Raw genomic sequence first — 18,746 nt, 5'->3', positions numbered from 1 at the left:
TGTTTTTGCGCTACAGCTGTGAAAGTTTATGCGTTCTCCCTATGTAGAAATGTCTAAATAAGTCACCAGTACGCCACGTTTGGGGGGAACTGCATATAACTACCTCACATCAAAGTCTTTTTTCTTGCAATGTATGCATAGGTAATATGTGTCGGTAGATTAAATGTGCATCTCTAGATTTGGATATTTTAAATGCTGACGATATTGGCTATATTTCTTTTTTTTTTCCTGCGGTGTTTCTTTTTTCATGTTGCAATATGACCCATGCAATTTTACAAGCAAACTTTCTTTGGCAATTATTTAAGTCATCTACTTTTTAAATCAAACACGAGGCAATGCTGTTGTTAAATATGCGGCAAAATTTGATCCGCTGTTTTGGGAATGCGTAGGAAAATTTCGCTCATGCGGAACCCCCCCCCCCCCCCCCCCCCCTCCATCACAACAGAGTAACTTTAACAGGAAGGTCGACTCTCCCCGATTTTAGCCATTGGAGTCCACTGTAAGAATTGTATGCTAACCAGGAGGATTTTTTTTATTTTGTGCAATTGCATTTCCGTTTGATCCAATGTCCATTCACATCTGCGTTTAGTTATTTTTGAACAATCGAGGCGAATACGCTACGCCGTTACATTCCACATCAATGGAATTGTTCTTATATATATTTAAAAAAGATCTACAGTATATTATGATGAATATCCACTGCGAGCGTGCGTCCGAGTGGGTGGATTGGTGCTTGAGTGGGGAGAATATTTGGCGCGGTGAAGATGGGCAGGAGAAGGAGGTTGGGTGGGGAGGGGAGAGCCCACCCGTAGGTGCGCGCGGTGGAGGAGTTGCAAAAAGCGAGCGTGCGCCCGGGAGCGCACCATCCTCCTCGCCGCCACATCTCGCATAGCCACCAAGTGAAGAGGTTGTGATGGGATGATCATCTCACGACTATTGTGCGGGTCCACAACTCGGGAGAGGCGAGCGCGACCCCCCGCGTCTACCTCAACCGTCTGTGCAGATATTGAAGTTTGTCATTACCGTCAGCGTTTCACCTCGATCCGCGATGGAGTGACACTTGAGGGACTAATGATGGACGCACTGACTTCGGAGCTCGTGTCCAGAAGTGCTCCGGTTTGCATGACGCGCGGTGTCGAGTGAGCCCCCGGGACGGCCGTCACTCATTTGTGTTCATGTGGCAGGACAATCCTCTTGATCGTCCAAACAGAGCAATGGTGATGTGCGCGGCGAGCCTACCGAGACTGACGTGCCAACTCGCCACTTTGCGTCTCGTGCGAGAGCGCGTCTTAAAACGCGTCGTTCTTCATTCGTGTTCATTCCGCTGAACTTGTTGATGAGCGCCGGGACCTTGGAGAGCATATGCGCCAGGGGACTTTCGACGCTTGTAAGTGCATCCAATCCGTGCGTCTTTGTTTAAATAACGAACGGGTTTGTTGTTAAAGCAAAGTCTCAGCGGATTAAATTTTCTTCTCCCCAATAGCATCATTAGTGAACCAAGTCTTACAAGACTTGCTTGAAAAAAAAATCGCTTTCTTTTCTTTATGTATATTTATTTATTGAATTTACTCACTCTCGTCCGCTATTTGTTCACGTGTCATTAGTAGCGCCCCCTTGTGGTTTTCGTCATCCATCAAGCGTAATCGCATGTCTCTTCAACGGCCGCCTGGCACGGCATTAATTTGTCATCATTTGAGCTGCCAGTTGTAGTTAGGCCTCCTTTGATATGTTTTAAGCAGGTGCTGTAGTTTGCCATCTCATTCAAATGCATGTTTGACAGTGTTTTCAATGAGCCTTACAGAGGTTAGGACGAGGCTGCGTGTGTGTGCGTGCGTGCGTGTGCGTGCTTGAGGGAGGTTATGAGTGAAATAAACTATTACTTGTGTTGGATTAGTCTCAGGAATTACTCCTGTGGGAGGATAACTGTTGATGATTATTAGAAACCGTAATTGCTTCAAAATTAGGGTTCAACGTCAGGGTTCAGGTCGAAGGCAACAAACTCTTCCACGCTTAGTTTGTAATTACAAATAGCCCACTCGTTTGTATGAAATTAAGAATCTACATTTCCATACGTTTTATAAATGTCTCAATGTATTGTTTCACTTCAGGCGGTAGTTATTTTAAGTGATGCTACTTTTAAGATATGTTCCAACCAGGGCTTGTTTGTTAGTAAAATACAAAGTGTCAGAACGCCGATAAAATGAAAAGATGAGCTCTCACCGCCTTTCTGTCATGTAATTTTGCTTTGCGTCTTCCTCTTTACCCTGATTTGTTTCTTTTTCTGGCTTGTACGCCGTATTTCTTGCTGATCGCAAGCTACTTCAGTGAGCATCATCCTTCCAGCTAAAGTGGACCTTTTTGAGTATCCAGGCATGTCACTGTGGTTGCAGAGTAATGTGCATGCACTTTAGGAAAAGTGTGTTTAATTATGCATGAGGTGTTCCAGTGTCACAAAGAGAGCTCTGCTTGGTGACGGGGAGACGCAGAGTGGGGGTGACGGGTTGGGTATTTGTCTCGCCCTCTCATAAGGTGCCTGCCCGCCGCCACTTGTATGTGGCAGTGGAGTAACTGACGCCTCAGTGCTCTCGACTCAAACTTGGGGCAGCGTCGCCCCGTCAAAAGTGCTGCTTTGGCACAAACTGAGTGCATGTGTCAGACCGGCCCGCTCAAGGGAGGGCGGCTGTGCGTTTAGGATGAAAAACGTCACAGGCGGAGTATTGTGGCAGTTGGAGGCCAGTGCAGACAAGTGAGGTGTATCTTTGGCAGACACAAATTGACTGCCTTCAAAGGCCTCAGACGTGCGGTTGCACTTGATCCCGGATTTGAGGAAGCTTGCTGCAAACACCAACCACCGGCCCTGTCACAGAAAGAACTGGCTTGAGGACTTTTCCATTGGTTTATACATCACAATGTTTTCCTGTTCCTGAGGGGGCGCAACAGAAAATAATTGAGAAGCATGAATAATAATAATAATAATAATAATACATTTTATTTATAAGCGCCTTTCAAGACACCCAAGGACACTTTACAATAACAAAAAACACAAAACAATACGGGTTGAGCAGCGGCAGCCAAAACGCGCCAGCGTTCACTCAATACGGAAGTCAGAAAGAAACCAGAATAACATGCTTGCTTCTCCTCATTTATCCAAATCCAACGATATCAGGCTTTTATTTTTGTATTTTTTTTCCTTTTTAATTTTTATTTTGTTCAGGTCGTGGGTCCTCTGAAATATGCGACACCGAAAACCGTTCCTTTCTTGTTTCACGTTGACAAGAGATCTCGCAACAAGATGATATCACAGCCTGAAAAGAAGGCTGGAAACGGGCGGTACAGCACGACCCCCACCGACCGCTCCATCAACCGACTGCTTCTCAGGCACTTAAACAGCCGTCGGCATTGCACCCGCTCGCGATGGGCCGACATGATTAAAAGTTCATAAGGCAGCCACTTGTAGGCGGCGACATTTTCAAAAGTGGAAACGTGATGAGCTGACTCGAAGGCAAGCCCCCAGCATGCATTATAGGTGTGTTCCACACGAATGAATGGCGGGGCCAGGCTCCACTTTTTACATGTTTGTTCATGTGAGTTGCGCTTCTATATTGGCAGGTTATTAACGACTAAGGCGACGGAGATGGAAGCATCTCTCCTTATCTTTCTTTCATTTGCCTCTGACTGCCTGCCCTCGCGACTTTCTGCCCTTCCCTCTCCCGTGTTTCTCCTTTTGTGAGGCACAGGTGGAGAATATGAAACAGGAAGAGGCAGGAAAGATGAAAGCAAAAGAGGCAGGAGAGAAGCCGTGTCAGAAAATGGCCTTGAAAGCGCATAACATGCGTGAAATTAAAAATAAAAAAAAGTGGGGATACCGCCCTCGCGTTGGTGTTCTTCATTGATAGTAGATTTATATAAAAACCATTGGGCATTACTAATTTATTTAATTGACCAATAATAGTGCCGTCCTCACTTTTTATTTTTAATGCCGAAATGTACGTTAGTTTTTATTGTGTTCGATTACATCTCTTATTTACGCACGTGGTTTACAGTTTGTATTCCAATCTCCAATTGTCTGCGCTTTGTCCCGCCTCCTTCTATTCACAAAACGTAATAAGCAGGAGTGAGAAGACAAGTCAGGTGCCTTGTATTGCTTTATTATTGAGGTGGAAAACAAGACACACGTGCACATTTACACGCGTGCAGCCACCAATCTGGCGAGCTCTTTAGTGTGCCCCTTAACACGGTAATAGTATGTCTCCAAATGGGAGACAGGGAGCTCAGTGCCAAGAGTTCTTCTGGATAATTGGCTGCTTCCTCACCCGCTGACTTCTCACCCATTCACATCCTCTTATTTAAGGGCCCCCTTAACCTCTCATCCCTTGAAAGCAGTTGGCTACTTCATTTTTTTAAAATTTCTTCTAATCATACTGTACCGCCTTTGTCCATCCTCTCATTGACTGATGATTTTAGTTGGTGCCGGTAACGGCTTTCATGCTCAACTTGTGACAAAGTTTTCTGCGAACTTGCTCAAATCGATCAGTGTGTGCGTGTTTGTACCAGGGCAGACCACCTGGACTCCAAAAAATCCCAGTGTAACGACATTTTATTTCATTCATCCATCTGGCTCCGGATACAATTTTTAACTATATATATATAGTCCACTGAAAAAAATGACCTGGATCAAGTTGATTTTATTTAATACAACCACTTGACGAAATAGAGTAAATTCAACAGAAAAAAACGTTTTCTTCAGTGACTGAAAAATAAAAATGTCACTCACTTCAGTCCTCATCCCCATTAAGGAGGTCTGGATTCATCCTCACACTCTGTTTCTCATGTCTCCACAGTTCCAGACCACCACACAGGACGAACACAATGAGTGACAGCCAGAGAAGCTGAGGAGACCTGTCACACGTTGTCTTATCAACACGTCAAAGGGCTATCTGCTTCTCGCCTCCCCTTCTTCCATCGGCCTCCCTCAAGCTTGTCCTCTCCTCAATGGGCTGCGAGCCCTAAAGAGACACAAAGAGTCAAAAGAAAAGAAGACGCCTTTAAGAAGACATGTCTCCCCATTCCCGTTGAGCGAGTTTCTCTCATTGGAAGCGGCAGTAGGAGAGAGGATCCTCGCTTATAAGTCTTTCTAAGGAGAAGGGGCCTGAGAGAGGACCAGTCATGCGTCTCTATTTGGCATTGGCGCTTCAGGCGTTGTGGACTGGCGTTTGCCAAGCTGCCATGCAGCACTACCCTGCGGCTTGGGGCCACTACGATGTGTGCAAATCCCAGATCTACTCAGACGAAGGACTAACCTGGGACTACATGGCCTGCCAGCCGGAGACGGCGGACATGACCCACTACCTGAAGGTCATGCTTGATCCACCCAACATCACCTGTGGAAGTCCTCCTGAGACATACTGCGCGCTGGTGAGTACACGCATGCTGCCAAGCCTTTCTATAAATGGCGTTGCACACAACGGGTCGGTTGCACAAGGATTTCCATGAGTTGTGCCCTCCAAGTAGCGGCAGACGATTGCCATCCCCTACTTAAGCATGAACGTGGCAAAAAGACAAGCAAGCTTGCGCCGACCGACGTCGCGTTGCGCTGTCTCGAGAGCTGCTCCTCGGGTCTGCAGTTGTCGTAAATGTATTCTGATCTCGATCTTCCCACTCTGCTACCAAATAATTTTGTACATACCGGTAAATTCAAAGTCAGAAAACAACTGGGTAACAACACTAAGGACCATTTAGCAAATATTCTTGGGATCATTTTATGTGTACTCCACGCCCCTGCTTTGCCACCCTCCAAAAAAAGGATAAGTGCCCAATAAAAGCAATGATTGGTTGATTAGCTTTCAAGACCTCTTTTATACATCTGCAAATTATCCGGCAATCATGAAAATCACAAGCTCCTTGTGGAGCTGAAAAGAAAATGATGCATATTAGGTCAAGTATTTAATCAGCAAAGCAGCCTCCTCCTTATTTGGGGTCCTTATCACTTTGAAGCACGGTTGCTAAATGATGAATCACCTTTGGTCTGTCGTGTAAGTCATCAAAGATTCTCTAAGAACAGGCACGCAGCTTTGATAGGTTTTTAGATAAATAGGGAAATGTTCCAGGAAGAAGAGTAGTAACTCAAGGAATATAAATAGACTCAACTAGTCGTCGGCGGAAACTCAGCCGAGGCAGAAAGACAGTGGAGTTGGGGGGGGGGGGGGGGGGGGGTGACAAAGGCGAGCAAATGATCAAGAGAGATTGGAGTAAGGCAAGAGCATTTGGGATTCAGAGACCCAAAGGACTATGGGCGAAGCCTGCAGTGACTGAGTAGCTAATATCTCCTCAGTGGGCCACGATGGAGACTCGAGAAGGTGAATAATTCAACATGTAGATCATGTCTTTTATTCATACTGCGCATTATTCAACTGGACATATTTTCAGCAATATCCACACTTAGGCAAGCATTTTGGAAAATGTTCTGTCTCTTAGTGTTAAAAAAAAAGTTTGCATCAAAACCCATTAAAAGGCCGTCAAACAACAGAAGCCTGAATATGGTACAAGAGACAAGAAAAAACAAAAACAAACAAAAAATGGCCAATTAATAAAAGTAGCAACTGTCAAGTCAAATGCATCAAATTATTGAGCGTTGTCTTTAGTGACTTATCTGGAACAAATCTCCTTGGATGGATAGATATATTTTAAATATTTTAAAAAATAAACTTACCGGTACATTCTATTTTGCTTTGGACTTGTCCTCAAGCTCTTTAAGAAAATGCGGTGTTTTCCGCCTTGCGTTGACTCCACGTCTAATTGAGTGCGGCGAGGTTAGCGGGGGTGAAAACGATTGCTTGTCATATCAAATAGGCCATTGTCAAAACAGGGGCCCCTTCCATTCGCTGACTGCTCATTTGTGTGACCTCGGATTGATCCAAAGCGAAGCCTTGAGTGTGTCTTCCTGTTTGCCTCTGTAATGGACGAATGAATCACAGATGGCCAGGAGTCGTGCATGTCTGAGGCTTCGCTGGCACTCTTCCATTTCTGGATGCACACACGGTATATCGTTGGCATCATTGCCAGCCTTTTAAACTCTTGAGTACATTTCTGAGAGTTGACGCCATCCTGTTGTCCCTGCGAATACGGCAGACAATGTGACAAGAGCCTCAATTAAAAAGCCAGTGGGTACCTTAAACGTCTCCTCGCTCGAGTCCATTGATGAGAAATTACATAAAGTATAACAGTCACACATCAGGCGGGCCAATTACAGCGGAGTTCAATTTTCATGTCCATTTAACGACCAGAACATTTACCTGTGACGTTCCTGTTACAGTGCCAGGAGGTTGTTCTGATTCCAACAGGGATTTGAATCACAAGCATCGTAGAGTCAGGGCAATTACAATTTCATCAACGCGGTCAGTGACTGAACACTTGTACAATCTGGCACATTTTAGGCGATTGCTTCTGCGGAACTGAAAGTAACCGACGTCAAGTTGGATATGAGAGTGAGGCGGTGGAGCAGCTGGAGGCCATGTTGCTTATATGAGTGTTCTTATGTCTGCCAGAGGCCTTCATCCCTGGGTCATGGATAGAGGAAAGCTGCATCAGATCCTCCCCGTTGCCATACCCGCTGGCACGTTGACAGCTTCTTTTTTTTTTTTTTTTCCGTTGAAGACCCGTGACCTTTCAAATAGCAATAAGACGCCAATCATCCGACGCTGCTACACAAGTCGACCGTTTGATGAGATGTCGCTGTCCCCTCAAGTTAATAGCACGCCGACAGGTTGCCCAATCTCAAGCATTTTGATGATTGAAACGGCAAAGCACTCAGCGAAGAAGCCTTGAGTTGATGAAAAGTATTATTTGTTCTGTAGAGGAGGCTAAACTCAAGAGTTAACAACAGAAACCTCCGCCAAAAGTAACATAACACTTCACAAGGTGATTAGAATCTAACAGCTTGGCAGTTGTTTTGGTTCATGTTGAAGTCATCAAAAGAAGCATTGTATTGACCAAAATATAACATTTGCCCGGCAGTTTTTGTGTCTCGATGACACATTTGTTCAGTTAGGATGAAGTGGTTCAGATGGGTGGCGAACACCAAGATGTCGTTAAGGCGAGGTTTGGTGGCTGACTCGACAAAGCCTAAATAAGGCAAAAGTTGCTCGGAGGTTACTGAGAATCAGCTGATTTGCCAAAGTAGGAAAGGAGGTTTAATTACCTGCGAGCCTGCTGATGTGACCCTTTTGTCAGGTATTAGTCAGAGCACATGAACTTCCAAAGAGACAAATATAACAGTTGACTTATGATGGAAAATTATTTTGAGATCTCCAGAAGAGTGGAGCAATCAAAACAGGAAGTACAGGAAGTTGTGTGCGATATGTCACCTTGAAATATTGCATGTTGTACCATAAATGTACTTTCAATTTCCCATAGGTGCATTATGAATGTTTATATGTTCTGTGATTGACATGATGACCAGTCCAGGATATACCTTAACTCTCACGAAAAGCGCGCCGGGATAGGCTCTGGCTCACCTGTGACCTTGAAAAAGATAAGTAACAGAAAGTGGATGCATGGACGGTTGGAAATTGCCTCTCATTTGACAATGAAACCACATCAATGGGCTTCACGGAACAGATTTTTAATCTTCCGATGCGTGTCAAACCAGTTGTCTAATGTGCAATATGTGCCGAATGGAAGCTTGTTAAGTGGCGTAGTGAGGGTTGTTCACTTTTGTTACCTTTGTGAACTTTCATTCCGATAACCCAAAAGCAGTGGGGTTTATTTTTTTTCTTTCAAATTGTGTTACCAGAACGTGACATGACCACAATATGATAGGAAATGATGGGCGAGGAGGAGGGGGGGGGGGGCTCTGTTTATTAAAAAATGCAAAGGGGACGTTTGCAGATCCTTCCAGGGAGAAAAGTTTGTAAGTATAAACTTGGTGAAAAGTTGGCTTGCTGACAACATCAGGTGTTTTTTTGTTTTTTTTCTTTGTGCGTGTTTGTGATGCTGTGAGTGTGCTGTGCGTGCGTATGTGTGTTTGTATGCGTGTGAGAGACTTGTCTATCTGGGTGCCATCAATGCATTCAGCGTTGCTCCAACCGTTTATTTTGCCACAATGCGATAACAGGGGGGCCTCCTTGACTCCAGCTTCCCACAGCCTCTGTCGACTTCTTTTTCAAGTCGGGAGGAAAAACATCTCTTATTCTGCCCAAAAACAATGAAGAGGCAAGCTATAGACGTGGAAAACTTTGTAAATGTTTGAATATGAATTTTAGAGTGTTTGCCTGTGAATACAAAGAGAGCTTAAGGTGGAATTGTGTGGAAACTTTTGGAAACCGACTGCATGAAATAATTTATTCCATATCTTGAAATGACGTTTCGTGTGACAGTTGCCATCAAATAGCAGTGGAATACGAGTCAAATATGGATTATGTCCCGGAGATTTTGCCTCTGAATATTTTATAGGCTTATTTAACTGAAACTGGGAAATCTCACATTGCGAAACACTCTTGCAGCTCACTGACTTTTTGGACCAATGGATTAGCCTCCTTGAACTTTCAATTTTCGCTGACATTTTTGGCCAAAATCATGTTGCTCGATTTTCCTCCATTATTCTTTACAGTGTGCGTGGTCCCTAAATCTCTCTTGCAGATATGGGGCAATTTGTTTGCAATTCAGAGTTAATCACTTCTGAAGATTTACGATGGGAAGACACCGCTTTCCTCCTCCTTTTTTTCTTTTCACATCGGATGCGCAGAGAATTGATAGCGATGCTATCGTGTTACTTGTAATTGCACCTTGTAATCCCGGAACGAATTTCTGCTGGGATACTAATTTTCACAGCAGAGTTTGGGACAACAAATGCAAATTCGATTCTGGAGCATCTGGTGGCTTTCGCATTTAGAGGCACTTGTGATTTTATTTCTTTACTAAACGTTTTCAGCGCAGCATTTCTTTCCTTTTGGAGCAATTCTTTTAAATTGGATGAATAGGTGGCAAATGTGTCTCCACGTGGCAAATTAGTCTGAGGACGCATCAAATGATGTTCCATTACAGTCTTCAGAGGTGATAAGCAGTATGCGTCACCAGGTAGTTAAGACGTGCAAAGTAAAGAATGAGAAGTCCGTTTTCAGTGTATCCATTCGGTTCCTGATAAATGCGCTACATACACTATGCTCTCTTCAAGTTCTTGTGGACATTTGGGAGGTGGCGTTCTGGTTTTATAGGTAGCCTTTGTAATCTGTGGCAATAGGGAGTCAAATTGGTTTGAATGTGCACCTTTTCGGAGTGACCAAAATAGAACCCGGGCAGATGAAAGCCGACAGATAGAAGTGTCTAGGAAGTACACACTCTGCAGTTTTCAAAGCTATATAGCAGTGTGCTGGAACATTTTCATTTTACTGTGCACTCAGCTTGATCCGACATTGAGAGGTAATCTGACATTCGCTGCCGTGTATCATTGTGTTGGCTTCTCATTGACAGCTGCAAAAAGCTTGTTGAAATGGATGGCATAACACAACGGAACAAATAAATGGAAAGTGGAATTTCTTCATCCGCTGATATGGCAACCCACATTCTTAAAGCTGCAGGGAGGAAAAAAATGGTGGCTGTCATGCTTTTGTTTGTAGCCACTGAAGTCTTTTGAGAATCCACTTGAATGGGTTTTCTTTTCACTCCCCACATGGCTCAGCCCCTATTTAAGCAAGCAAACAAGCAAGCATATGCCATACAAGGGGAACACGCTGAAGCCTGGAAAATGCGCTAGCTTAATTAAAGAAGGGGAATAGCCAGTGCAGCTCTTTGCACCTAATTCTGACATAAATCTGTAGTTATCGCACAAGTGAGACCGTGCTCCCCCCCAATTTAGTGAGCTACCCCAGAGCCTTTCCTTAATAAGCAATCTTCCTGATTGAGTCGAGATGAGAGTTAGTTCCTTTCTCAGGGAGAAGAAAGGATGAGAGAAGCTGAATTGAGCCAGACGGGAGGTAGTGAAGTGCTGTCAATGCTATTCCGTTTGTTAGCATTCTATTAACCCTGTTTAGGACAGAGGTAGCAGTTGGTAAATTGTGGCTGGTCTTGCAGTATCTGCAAGAGAGTAGCTTCGGGGTGAAGTCAGATACACTTTGCATTTCAACCTCTCGATTCTCCGAGTCATCCACCAAGGCCATATAGTCATCTTCAGTCCATTTCTCCCTGAATTAGAAGCTTTACATTGCGCGGCTTTGTACCTTTAGCTTACGTTGCAGAATTGGATGATATTCACACTGTCAGAGCACAAATGGAACCCCTCGGCAGGAGTTCCGCCGACACATTCCGTGACAAATCTAACGGCAGCGGTGTGAGATTGGTTGTTGAAATTCAATGGGAGCGGATGGATAAGATGATCGGCTCCCATATATGCTACGGCTCGCGATAATTTCCGAATCGGGGCTCAACTCCGCATCAAAGCCATTTGAATCCATTTCAACAGGCGATCAGAAGCCTAACCAAGACAGCCAGTTCTCGTGTCACCGCGCTTTCGGATCATTAAACACCAAAGCGCTTCTCAATGCCGAGCTAACTGCTATGTCGCTTGGAAACAGAGTATGAGGCAGGAGACTACCACCAGCACATCTCAGTGTGGTACCCTAAACCCGTAATAGCCATCCACAGCTCTGTTTTGATGTTGAAACATTTTTCCATAAGTACATTTAGGAAACAGAAATGACCAGGTCCAGGGTTACAGGACACTTGACCTCTATAGCTTTTGTTTTTGTCCCTACCCTCGAGTCCAACAATTTGCCGTAAGACTGTCAACACAGGACTCCCTCTGTTTCCGATGGTACAGTATGTTGAAAACAGCTCCCATAAGGTGTCATGCACTTGTTTCCGAAGCATGATTTGACATGGGGGTGCAACCGCTCATCTTTTCATTATGCTCACACAGACGGAAAGTACTTGAGAGGCTTGGCGCGGAAATGCATTTTACATCCTGTCTGTCGGCACGTCAGCCTCTCTAAATGAAATGATTTTGTGAGAGGTGCCAGGTATGTGCTGTTACTCTGGGACTTGGATTGTTGTCTCACCGAAAGGCTTCCCTTTCAATGCTTATTCAGCCTTCCTTCGGTCTTTTTTGCCCCCCCCACCGCCTCCCCCAGTGTAAACACACGCACCATACCGTGAGCGGCAGCCATTGTGGCAGGCAGCGTTGGCGTTTGAGATGATTCGCGCCTCGCCTGGATTCCCTTGGATCGCATCAAGGGCTTCTGTGCACTTGCGTTATTAGTTGGCATTCTGCCTTGCCATCGGATTGACTACCGTTGAGAAATATGAAACTCTAACTGACAGATGATTACAGATCAGGAGTCAATTAAATGATCATCTGCGTTTCGTTAGGATGATGCATTTCTTCCGTCTTACACTGTTTGAAATTGACCATCAGTCACCTGAAAGGGTTTATCTTTTACCCATTGTCTTGTATCAGTGTCATTCTGTCTCATCGTTGCCTTTTAAAATCTAGACAGACAGATGTCTCAAAGTGTGCTCATTCGCAATGCTGTTTTACCATTATTAAGCAATTTGTATTTGCCTCGGTTAACTAAATGACTGTCCCTGATTAGTTTCTCCAACATTCATCCTCGCTTCCTCTAAATACTCCCTCTGGTACGCAATTTAGGTTGGAATCCATTTCAGGCAGCCACGTCCCCTCAGTTTCTTGTCTGACTGATTTCAAGATGCTCTGGGGGAAGCAGCGTATTAGTTGATTTAATCTGCCCCGGGTATGCAACAATACATACATACATCATTTGAGCAACGTCTTTTTGTTTTACACAATCACCTTTTTTAAAGCGATGGTTTCCCTGAGCAACACCAGGGGCGTGATTATTTATCTGTTTGGAAAATGTGTGAGTGGTATTGTTCAGTCGTGTACCTGAAAACTTTGGGAGCGCTCACTTCTTTCTTCTAACTTAGAATATTTAGTGGTCACACATTGGACATAGGGCCGTTGATACCGTATGGGACTATAATAAGTGAGGGGTTGTCTGTAACCACTTTTGTGCAAAGACAGCTGCTGTAGGCCTCAATTTACCATGAAGACGGATGAGGAGATTCTGCACAAATATATGAAGTCTACTGTATATTCGACCAAGAATTATTGTTTGATGTCAAATGAAATCATGGGTCAGACATTCAAAGACCAATATGAGACGAGAAATCAATATTCCAGAGTTTATTTCTGGGTTTTATTTCTGGTTCTGGTTAACAGTCATCGAAATGCCACCTTTTTAACTGAGCAAAAGCATACTGAGCAGACATACGCCAAGAAGACCATCCCATGCTGGATATCCACCTTTATTGATTGTGACTGGCTGTTTTTCCTTATTGAATTTATTGGTAGGTTATACTTTTGCGATGTTATGCTGTCCCACTATTTACGTGTTGCCAACACATGAGGCAGATAAAAATGTATTGTTCCAAACCGTACCCATGGCAAGCTAAACTGAAATGCAGGCGTTGTTAATTGTTGAAAATGGCGATATCATTGCATCTCTATGAAATTGTGCAGTCCAAACATCTTTAGCACGTTATTTTGCCAGCCGTTTTGGGAATTTTAACGAACCAGACCTTTTTTGATTCTCTTCTGTTTTTGTCTTTCGGAAGCCATGGCGGTGTGCAATGACTCATAAAAGCCAGCATGTGTGACTGCGCCGCACCACGTATCTGGGTGCCATGTGGCAGTGAGCGCCTCAGCATCGCACTGCCAAGAGATAAGAACACAGAGTAAGCCGCTCACCGTGCCAGCATACTGGATTTCCACTCTGAATCATCTTTGTCGGAAGCTGTTGGGCTGCTCTACTTCTAAAGTAACAATTCCTACAGAGCACCGTGTTGACTTGAAATTCTTTACATGCTCAGTGTGAGAAAGCTATTTGAAATAGATTATCAATAGCAAAGCACTTGACAGTGGGGCGGAAAAGTGAAATCCCGCCAGTGCTGCCGGAATTTGTAAGGTTGTTAAAGCATTGTAATGAAGGACACATTTGCCCGATGATTAGAGCTAATAGCATGTATCAGGGTGCTCTAATTGTTGTTGATTATGTAAGTACTTTAATCTCAAGTACTTCGTGCTATATTATAGCGCCGTGGAGATTTAGGGAGAGAAGCTTTTTAATTGAGTGTGTTATTGGAGATTAGTGAATTGTGATGTAAAGGGAGACATGCTCCTGAAAGAAAAGGTGGGAGACTGTTGTGCTGACTGGATGAACACCTTTCAGCAGACTTGTGCCAGCGTTATATTGGCTGAAGTCAGCAAACGGGTCTGCGACAAGAGGGCGGTGCCTACTGGGAAGTGTAGGCGGAGGCCGGCATACGACTAATTGCTCGCGTGGCTTTTGCTTCATCAGTTCACAGCCTTGTTAGGGTGCCTTTCGAGCCTATTTCAGCAACGCCGAGCTGAGAGAATTCATTTGGGAGGATGTCCGTGGCTGATATTATTGGCCGGTGACCCTGCAATGTCATGCCATTGACTTGGCAACTTTTGGATACCTTTGGAACGATAGGCAAGGTTCCATCAAGGGATTCAGATCAACTCACCAAAGTACTGCGATACTGTGAGGCCCGACGTGGCTCGCGTTTCAACGGCAGGTGTTCATCCTGATGGATGTGAGCAATGTCCGCTTTGTAAATGCCAACACAACACGGTCGAACATCGTCACAACATATCTCGAGGGACATCACGAATCTGGATGTATAAAATTCCTCTGAACCATTTCCAATAAAACGGCTGCCAAGGACGATGTGTAATACAGTATGAGCATTTATAGGTGTAAAAACATGAACATCTAATATCGTATAAACATGTCAATGACAAATACGTGCATATAAAGAAAGAAAATCCTAATTACGTTACGCCCCAAGTCTGCTCATCTTTAAGTTAACTCATTCAGTACCAGCCAATTCTAGACCAAGTCTGAAAAGACGTCTAAAAACGTCTTTGGGAGTGAATGAGTTAAGTGACATCATTACATATAGTACTATATGTAATCAAATTGCTGCCTCACTGCTAGAATAATCTCTGCCCGACGACAGCTGGGATAGGCTCCGCGACACTTGTGAGGAGAAGCGGATTCGACAATAAATGGATGGATGGATGTTAAATGCACCAACGTTTGCCTTTGTTTTATCAGCGCTTGTGGCATCATGTTAGTTCTTTTCCTTTTGGGGTGTCATTACGAGCTCCTCCATATGAATATTCAACATGGGCCTGCAGGAAAAACAATATATGTTTGAGTGACAGGACCTGAAAGCCTCCCCAGCTTCTTCACAAACCTTGTCTTTTCAAATCCCTCCTGGACACCGCCTGGTTGCCTCCAGCATAACAATTTAAATCCCACCTGATAATAGCTCTTGTCACACTGACAGCTGTCATCAAGTCAGCCGTGTACACTCTTTAGTTTGTTTCTCAAATTAGCAAGTGGATTTTGACATCACGCTCTTTGCGTTTCTTTGTCTATAAAAAGGAAAAAATAAGAAATCACCCTGAGGGACAGCAACTAAATGTAGAGAAAGTTCCACTATTGTCGCTGCGAATTGAAAGCATCTTTGATTGAACCTAAATTACAATTATCGAAGCAGTACGTTTTTCTTGAGAGGTTCATGTGAAAATCATGTGCAGTTTTAAATCATGCATGAGAACACTATGCAATATTGCTGCTTGGTGACTTACACACACGCAACTTATGGCTCACTGAACCGTCAGATTCCCTTGGTTTTGACAGAAAATCAAAGCTTTAGTTACAGTGCATTCTGCAAGCTCACGGTGCACGCTTACCAACTTCTACATTCACCTCCAAAGTAGTTATGACCGATTACAGAGGCTGGTGATCCACCTGAGGGAAACAACATTTCTGTGTTTTTAGGCAAAACAATGATGGGTTGGAAATTATTTGCTACTCTGTATGGAGCATTTTCTCACAATAAGTTGGTAAAATAAATACATATCATAAACAACATTTTTATTCTCAACTATATCACACTATACCATTACTATACTGTATGTAGTGATTTGCCCTTGAATGGACTGGTGTGGCAGATATGCTTTAGTGGTTCACTGTGAAGAATAGGGGCACTTTCCATTGTTATTTATTGCAACTAGAATCCCTGCGCATTATAGTGCTCTTTAAAAGGTGCATGAGTTCAGCTGCCCTCCTCCCACAAGGAAGTCAAATGTGGGTGAGGGTTTGGCAAGGCTGTTCCATCCCACTGCCAACAGATGCTCTTCAAGGGTTTGCACAGGGAGATGGCCACGCTGAGCAGAGCCAGCCAAACAAGACTGCTTGCGCCGAGCGTGCACGCCTTGAAAGCCCGTCGAGACTCGTCATTATTTGGTGGATTAGCATCGTAGTATAAGGCAACATTTTCAAAGGATTATCACTGAGCGTCCACATGGCTGGTTGGAATCACTAATGAAGTGTTTCAATAATCCTCATTTGCTAGTCTCAATATCGGGGGAATATTTGACTGGAGGTATTGTTAGTCGTTCCTGTGTCGCAAAAAATAATGTGGGTATTTTATATATTTCAGGTTATGATGAGAAATAGTTTCATGAAGATGCACGGTGCACTCTATTTACTGGAGTGTAACGGTATGAAGTATGACGCTGCAGAGTGTGTAGTAATTTTAGTTGGAATGACCTCAGAAGTGGTGTATTTTGCATTAAAAGTGCACCGCAGACAAACGCTGGCCCGCAAATGTCCTCACGTATTCCTCAAATCGGAGCAGTGATGTGTCACAATGCCGCCGCGATTAGATCGACGTGAAAGGCGAAATTACATCTCGTTCTCATTTGTGCCAATAGCGTTGAGTCAGAAGTAATATCGAAGCTCGATGCTCCCCAGTGATAAGCACTAATAAAAACCTCATTTACAGTAAACTGTTTACTTTTTGAATGCATCATTCTAATCTGGAATATTTCCCCTCCAGTATCGACTGCCAGGCTCGCCTTCTTTTTCAATGCCGCCACCTTTTCCCTTGCCAGCCCCAAAAGTAGGCCAGCAGAAGAAGAGTTTGCCGGTGTACATGAAATGAGGTCTAAAGGCTGAAGTCAAACAGGCTGCAAAGATGCACCGCCGATTGCCGATTCCCCGCGTCGTGCCCGAGAGCTGTCACGGCGTTCTCTTGCTGCCATGTTTAGAGCAGTGACAGAGCATTTGTAGCACCTCCGCCCATGACTTCTCCAACGCTGTCGCGTCAGATGAAATCAACTTTTAGAGAGGATAAATAAAGGAAGAGTCGGTGCAGATGGGTGGGGGGGGGGGGTGGAGAAGCACATATAGAGTAGCACAACAAGGGTGTTGAAATCAGCGTTGCACCTCGTTTCACTGTGCCATTGAATATTTTTATTGTTCTGCGCCACTGCGAAAAAAAGCCTTGCTTTTTGTGTGGATGCAGGATTACGGAAGAATAGAGCAGGAAAAGGAAGCCGGTTATAATAGATGGAAAGGTACCCCCACCTGAAATTCACCTCGCCTGTATCTGACAATGTTGCTTTCCATTGTGCAGGTGTCAGCAAGATCGACGAAAGGTGAAATGAATCTGTTTGCGTGATGCACTCAATTCCAACCAAATCACAACATTTGTAACTGTTTGCTGAGCGTCCAAATACAGTGGTGCCTTGAGAAGTTTCTTCTTTTTGTGGCGGTGACTGTAACTCAAAACACTCGCGTCAAATCATATTTTCCCATTGAAATGAATGGAAATGGCATTTATCCGTTCAACACCCTCATAACTTGAATTGTTGCGATGTGTATTTTAATAGCAACCCCTTGTGCCCAAGGGGTTGTGGCACCGCAACGTTCACTCTATTTCGCATTTAGCTAGCGGACTGACGACTAAACTATGTTGTTGTTTAAAAATGCATTAGGTCTGATTCTGTTTTGCTTATGTTCGGTTTGTCCGCCTCAAGCCTGCATCATTTTGAAAGCCATCACATTTTAAGAACGCACACAGCACTTCTTGCAAGCCCACTCCGTTCATTTGCAGATGGACTCTTCCTTTATTTCTGCTACTTATTTCTGCTATTTTAAGCCCCTCCCGACCCGACTGTCTAATGAGCATGAGTCTGCTGAGCGCTCACAAGATCAACCCCTGCATCTAATCCCTCATTAAAGAGGATTGCAGCCTAAAACCAGTGTGCTTCTGCTGCGTTTGGCACCAGAAACGTACACATGGAATTCGACAAACAGGCAACCCCTCGTCATGCACACACAAACACGCTTCTCTGTGTGGGCTCATTAATTTGTATCTCTTGGTTTAATTCATCGCTAACAGAGTGCTTAATGTATCTTTAATTTCAACAGAGTGGAGTTGATTGGTGTACTTTTTCCCTGTGGCCCCGTAAAATGTACTTTTCGGTTGCGAAAAACACTGGCTCCCTCTCATCTGTAATATATCATCCCAATCATCAGACACTCGGTCACAATCAACTGGTAGAGCACTCTTGAGTCACTTTTGAAAATTGTGAATTATAATTGCGGTGGATGATTGCAGTCATTGTTGGGAATGCAAGTGGATCCACTTGTAATTAATCAGTAGCGGCTGCACAACTCTATTCAGCTTTTTCCCCCCCTTATTTTGATTTTACAGACTCTTTTAACCCTGATGGGTAATGAGGAATCGTGTGTGTGTGTGTGTGTGTGTGTGTGTGTGTGTGTGTGTGTGTGTGTGTGTGTGTGTGTGCGCGTGTGTGTGTCTTGCATGAGTCTATGAGTCCGCGCGAGTGT

The 18,746-nt window shown here is 44.2% G+C and overlaps 1 protein-coding gene across 6 annotated transcripts in view; it reads left to right on the top strand.

The window, feature by feature from the left end:
- Positions 1 to 18,746, top strand: part of ntng1a (netrin g1a) — a 58,978-nt gene that overhangs the window by 526 nt on the left and 39,706 nt on the right. For 3 of the 6 annotated variants that reach the window (XR_015099014.1, XM_086102074.1, XM_086102071.1), the window contains exons 1-2: positions 818 to 1,387; positions 4,842 to 5,415. Coding sequence is in view for 5 of the 6 variants with exons in the window: in XM_086102074.1 (XP_085958200.1) it covers positions 5,167 to 5,415 (249 nt within the window). In the remaining variant the exon portion in view is untranslated. Of the gene's footprint in view, positions 1 to 815; positions 1,388 to 4,841; positions 5,416 to 18,746 lie in introns of those variants that run through there. The other 3 variants (XM_086102073.1, XM_086102072.1, XM_086102076.1) reach the window with 2 other exon arrangements.

Source organism: Hippocampus guttulatus, chromosome 21 (genome assembly GCF_054856545.1).
Source record: "Hippocampus guttulatus isolate MCC_2025c chromosome 21, RoL_Hgut_1.0, whole genome shotgun sequence".
NCBI classification, from domain to species: domain Eukaryota; kingdom Metazoa; phylum Chordata; class Actinopteri; order Syngnathiformes; family Syngnathidae; genus Hippocampus; species Hippocampus guttulatus.
The sequence above is the reverse complement of the archived record's forward strand: the minus strand, read 5'-3'. Positions and strand labels throughout refer to the sequence as shown.